This window comes from Epinephelus moara, chromosome 11 (genome assembly GCF_006386435.1).
Source record: "Epinephelus moara isolate mb chromosome 11, YSFRI_EMoa_1.0, whole genome shotgun sequence".
Taxonomy (NCBI): domain Eukaryota; kingdom Metazoa; phylum Chordata; class Actinopteri; order Perciformes; family Serranidae; genus Epinephelus; species Epinephelus moara.
The window spans coordinates 855,752-861,422 of record NC_065516.1 but is presented as its reverse complement, the minus strand read 5'-3'; the positions used below and the strand labels follow the sequence as shown (position 1 = coordinate 861,422).

Here is a 5,671-nt window from a genome sequence, read left to right as displayed (position 1 = left end):
TATATATATATTATTTTTATTATTATTATTATTATTATTATTATTATTATTTATTTATTTATTTTTATTTTTTATTTTTTTTTAATGCGGGAATATTCATACTGAAGTGCTAATGTGCCCATACCACTGCACATGACCACAGAGGGGCTTTATACATTGAATTAGATTAACAATGGTTACAGATCTGATTGGACTTGAGCCAGTCTTTTAAGTGCCTTTTGAAAAAAGAAAAGGTAGAGCATTCCCTTATTGAGATTGGCAGACTATTCCAGGTTTTACTGCCCCTGACTGACAGAACAGTTTGTGAAAAGGAAGTGCATCTAAATGGAATTTCACAGTCTCGTCTTGAGATTGCTCTAGTGGTGGTATTACTGGAGGATTTCCATTTAAAAAACTGACTCAAAGGTGGAGATGCAAGATTCAAGATGTTATATACAGAACATGCAAGTTTAAAAGTGGTGAAACTGTCGAAGCTTATAAGATTGTGGCGTACTAAGATGTCGCAGTGATGGTGGGAGAGTGGTTTTCTATCAAAAATTTTCAGAGTTTTTTTTATAGAGAGATTCAATAGGTTTGAGTATTGTTTTTCCTGTGAGTGACCAATTAGTGAAGGCAGTACTCAATATGTGAGAAGATCATTGAGTGCATGAACATTCTTGCTGCTTCTTCAGTTAGTGATGATCTTATATGTCTAAAGTTACTCAAATTAAATTTAACTGTTCTAGTGATTTTCTTAACATGATTTTTGAATGACAGAGTTGGATCTAAAATGACACCAAGATACTTGAATATTAGATTGGCTGATTTCAGTTTTGTGTTTCGAAAACATCATGCAAACAGTCTTTTTGGTGAGTTAGTTAGCCATTAGGGATCAGGACCAAAGTCAGAATACAGGAAGCCTCTTGTGAGCTTTTAGCTTTAGTCAGGATCACTGCGTCATCCGCGTACATCACAATATCAACATTCTTACAGGCATTTGGTAAGTCATTAATAAATAAGGAAAAAGGAATGGGTCCAAGTATAGATCCTTGTGGGACCCCTACCGTACATTCAAGATATGGTGATTTGATATCATCAACAGAGACATGTTGTTTTCGTCTGGACAGATATGATTTCATCCATCATTTAGAGCGTTCAGAAAAATTAAATGAATTCAGTTTAGCGATGAAAATTTGATGGTTGACAGTATCGAAAGCCTCTTTTAGATCCATAAAGACGGCTCCTACACAAGTATTTTTGTCAAGAGAGTTTTTGACCTTTTCTAACAACACACTGATAGCTGATTCCGTTGAGTGGTGAGCCGGAAAACCAAACTGCATCAGGTGCAGGAGAGAATTATCAATGTTCAGATGATTAATTAGTTGTTTCACAACCCATTTCTCCATGACTTTTGATGTTACTGGAAGAATGCTGATCGGGCGGTAATTAGCCATGTCTGTCTGATCTCCAGATTTGTAAATAGGAGTGACTGTGGCTATCTTCCAAACCGATGGTACAGTTGATTGATTAATTGATTGATTTATCATGTGTGTAACTGGGCATAACAAGGAATCCCTGTGTGCTTTTAGAAAAGTCTGTATAAGTCTGTATACATCCATAGCTTTGGAACTTTTTAAAGCATCAATGGAATTGGCAACTTCAGTTGCTGTTAATTCTTCAATGTTGAAAATAGGTGCGTGATTTATAGAAGTTACAGTGACATGAGTAGGTTGCACGAGAAAAGAGTGAACATATTTCTTTGACAGAGTTTATGAAATAGTGATTGAGGCTAGATGCTAGGATGTTAGGACTTGACACTAATTGTCATGTGTTATAGTTTACTGTTTTTACTGTCCAAGAAATCAACACAGCTAAATGTTTCATGTTATTTGTCCGTCTGTATGTCTGTCCCTCCATGTGCCTGTCTATCTGTCCCATCCTTGTGAATGTGATATCTCAAGGATGCTTTGACGAATTTCCCCAAATCTGGCACAGACATCCAATTAGGTTCAGCGATGAAGTAATTCTATTTTGATGGTCAAAGGTCTCCGTCTCATTCTAGTGAACGTGATAACTCAAGATGGCCTCCAGGGAGTTCCCTCAAATTTGGCACAAATGTCCAACTGGACTCAACAGTTAACTGACAAGAATTTGGTGGTAAAAGGCCAGGGTCACTATGTCCTTGCATCCACCCTGTTGTCATGAGGCTCTCAAGAGGCTCTTGCCTTTTGCCAGGAAGCCATTGTAAATAAGAATTTACAATGATATTTACAAAAATATTAATGATTAGAATTCCGTTGTCAAAAGTCAAGGTCACTGTGATCTTGCGCCTGACTCATTCTCATGAATGTGATATCTCTAAAACGCTTTGAGGAAATTCCCTTAAATTTGTCTCAAACGTCCAGTTGGACTCAGGGTTGAAATTGGTGGTCAAAGGTCACTGTGACTTCAAAAAACATATTTTTGGCCATAACTCAAGAATTCATATGCTAATTAAACATTTTACACAAATGTCTAATAGGATAAAATGATAAAGAGATGACACTTTCTAAACAAATGGTCAAAAGTCAACTTCACTATGACATCATAATGTTCAGCAAAAACACTTTTCTGTTCATTACTCAACATCATATCTCAGGAACAAAGGGGGAGACATTTGGTCAGATACTGAAATGATGACACTAATCTTGAAACTGTGCTGATTGTATACATCTTCTGTGCTGCTTGGGGGTGAGATGTGTATGAAGCATTCGTGTTTTAGAATTTGAGCTTTGCTGCAACATTCATTCATTCTAGTTTTGGTTTGTTGTCTAAAAAACTTTTGTTTATTAGTATGCATACTGTCTGGTTTAAATGTACTTACTTTTGTCTTTTTGTTCACTGCAGACTCAAAACCTTCATAGAGTTAGTTGGTCTCTAGTCTCTATATACAGACTCTACATTCAGTGAATGTAGAGTCTGTAGGCAAACCCCGGAGATCTTCCTTCCGGAAGAAGAGTGGAAGAGCCCTGGTTTCCGGTTGTAGGCTGTTTGTAGTCTGCGTGATATTGACCAATCACGTTTGAGCCGGCTGCAGTTGTTGCCAGGTTAAACAGTCCGTGCGGTGAACTAATGAGGCAGAACATAATTGGCGTCACTGCAAACTTGCAATGGTTCAGCATATTTAAAACGGAAGTTGGAAACGGAAATTCGCCTCCTCCACCCAAATCAAACCGGAATGCCAAAAAATCAGGGGTCTGCCCCCAGAGGCTGTATCGCCGTCTGCCGGAAGTCAGACGCTGAACATAGCCGATGGGTTCCGAGAATGGTTGGTCTCAGACATTATTTTAAGTCAGTAGAGTCCAGTGTAAGGCCGTTTAGTGGACTTTTCTGATAAAAAATAACTCATTAAACCTCCCAAAAGCATCACACACTCCTCCATCATATTCTGCTGCTATTTGAAACTGTGGCTTTTTAAATGAGGAACAGATCTGGGTTTAATGGACATTGAAAAGATAAGTGTGTTTGTGTGTTTGTCTGCAGCGTTTCACAGGAAACCAGATCGCCAAACTGAGACAGACCCGACCAGACGAGTATCAGGACTCTGAGGTTAATCCGCAGTCTTACTTTGTTATTCGATTAAAGGAAGACTCCACCCACAAAATGACCATTTGTAAGTCAATTAGTCATGCTGTTACCTTGAATTTGTGAATTTGTTTGTCTTGCATGCCTCCACAAAAAACAGCAAACAGATTGATTGATTGACTGATTAATTTGGGGCCACGTTTAACAACAAAACTACAGTATGTAACTTGAATGTATATTTAATATATGTTGCACGTATTGTATGTATTGAACATATTTTTTATTGTTATTTCTAGTTCTGTAAGTGTGTTGTACATTGATGCATTATACACATAGCTTTATATTTCCAACTTACACAAACTTTATATTCTCATCACATGATACATATTTTATATTTTCAAATATTTTACATACTGCTGTTAACATTATAGCATAATGCACATATTTTATTTCATAATTCCAAATACTTTGTACTTTATACTTCTTACTTCTACTTTTATAATTCTCTATTCTTTACATCGGAACAGTTTTCCCCTGGGTATCAGTAAGGTATTTCTGATTCTGATTCTGATATCAAAACATCTACAAACTCTCACACAGCTCATGCAGTGTAATTGGACGTGCATGGTAAATGGACCTGCATTTGTATAGCACCTTTCTAGTCATCCAACCATTGAAAGTGACATATGCTCAGTACCTCACAAACACATGCATTTTGCTAAAATATTATGAGTTAAAACTCAACTCAAAGTGAAACTTATTCTTGCTCTTTTCAACGCCAGATTCCATTAACAAAAACAGTAATTTTACCTCATGGAACACAGGAGCTGCTGGTCTACTGCTGCCTCCATCAGTTAGTTAGTCTGTGTTATTGTGTGACTTCGGTGAATCTGAACAAACACTTTAAAATGTCAAAGTCACACAATAATACAAATCAAGGCAGCGGTAGACCAGCAGATCCCGTGTTAAATGAGGTAAAACCTCTGTTTTTATGCCTCTGCGCTGCCGCAGCATTATTTTTTCAGGTTGTCTTTCCATCCTTGTGAACACGATGGGCCCTGTTTAGATGGTCTAAAGCGGACGGCACATAATCCATGTCGCAAGTGTTATTGCTATCTAGGGTGGGTTGGGGTGTGTTGGTGGGTTGGGGTGTGTTGGTCTAAAAATGAGGAGTGGTCAGGCGCAGTCATGGAGCGTTGCTAGTTAGATGACGTAAAGTCAACGGCGCAGTATTTCACTGTTAAAGCAGCTGTGCGGAACTTTTTACCATTTATAAAACTGTCCCTAGTTCGTATCACCCCCCCTTGAAGATCTGCATATTTATTTGAACTCAACAGCGACAAAAAAGCCTTTCTCTATATGACTATTTAGCGTAGCCTCGCTGGGGTCGGACACACAGCGGAAGTCAGCAAACCAGAATACGGCACCGGAGGCGGAAGAGATTCTGCTCGCCCGCAGCGGCCACAGCGATTAAACCACAGAAGAAGGAGCCGTGTTTACAGTGTTCTTCGAGTAAGCAGTACGCAACGGGCATTGCTGAACACATAACACCTAACAGTTTTACCAGAGATGTATCTATGAGGACTTAGTTGTGCTTTTGATGTCATGGCGGATAACGAGGGAGCATCATCTAAAATTATCTGTGACTGACCATGAACACAAATATACAGCAGGCAGTTGTCCTCAGTTTATAAGAAATTCAGAGCTACACCAGAACATTTATGAACAGGCCTTACTTTACTACTAATTTGTGTGTAACGTTAGCATGTTAGCATGTTTCCACTAATTACTGGGACTGACCTAACGTTAGTAGCGTAGCTTTGCAAGCGAAGGCTGCAGGTAACAGCTTTGCTGTGTTAGGATTATGTTATGTCTTCACTGTGTATCTAAACATAAAAGAATACTCTGACCATTTGGGAGTTATGCCCTTTCTCTATCATTTTCATACTGAGACAACATGATCGATATCTTTTTTATGTCTGTACGTCCAGTGGCTGGGTCTCTCTGCGTTTAGCATTGCGCTTATAGGGGGTCAGTACGTCCTGCGCTGTGATCCGCGGAGGGATACACTGGTGAGCAGGCACAGACGTAGCTTGTAAACAAAACTCAGCTGTTTATTTAGCCTAGC

At 38.8% G+C, this 5,671-nt stretch overlaps 1 protein-coding gene across 5 annotated transcripts in view; it reads left to right on the top strand.

The window, feature by feature from the left end:
* xylb (xylulokinase homolog (H. influenzae)) overlaps window positions 1-5,671 on the top strand; it is a 192,981-nt gene that overhangs the window by 37,455 nt on the left and 149,855 nt on the right. For 4 of the 5 annotated variants that reach the window (XM_050056650.1, XM_050056649.1, XM_050056647.1 and 1 more), the window contains one exon: window positions 3,502-3,567. The exons of the other annotated variant lie outside the window; for it this stretch is intronic. In XM_050056650.1, the coding sequence (XP_049912607.1) occupies window positions 3,502-3,567 (66 nt within the window). The remainder of the gene's footprint in view (window positions 1-3,501; window positions 3,568-5,671) is intronic. 5 annotated transcript variants of the gene reach the window in all.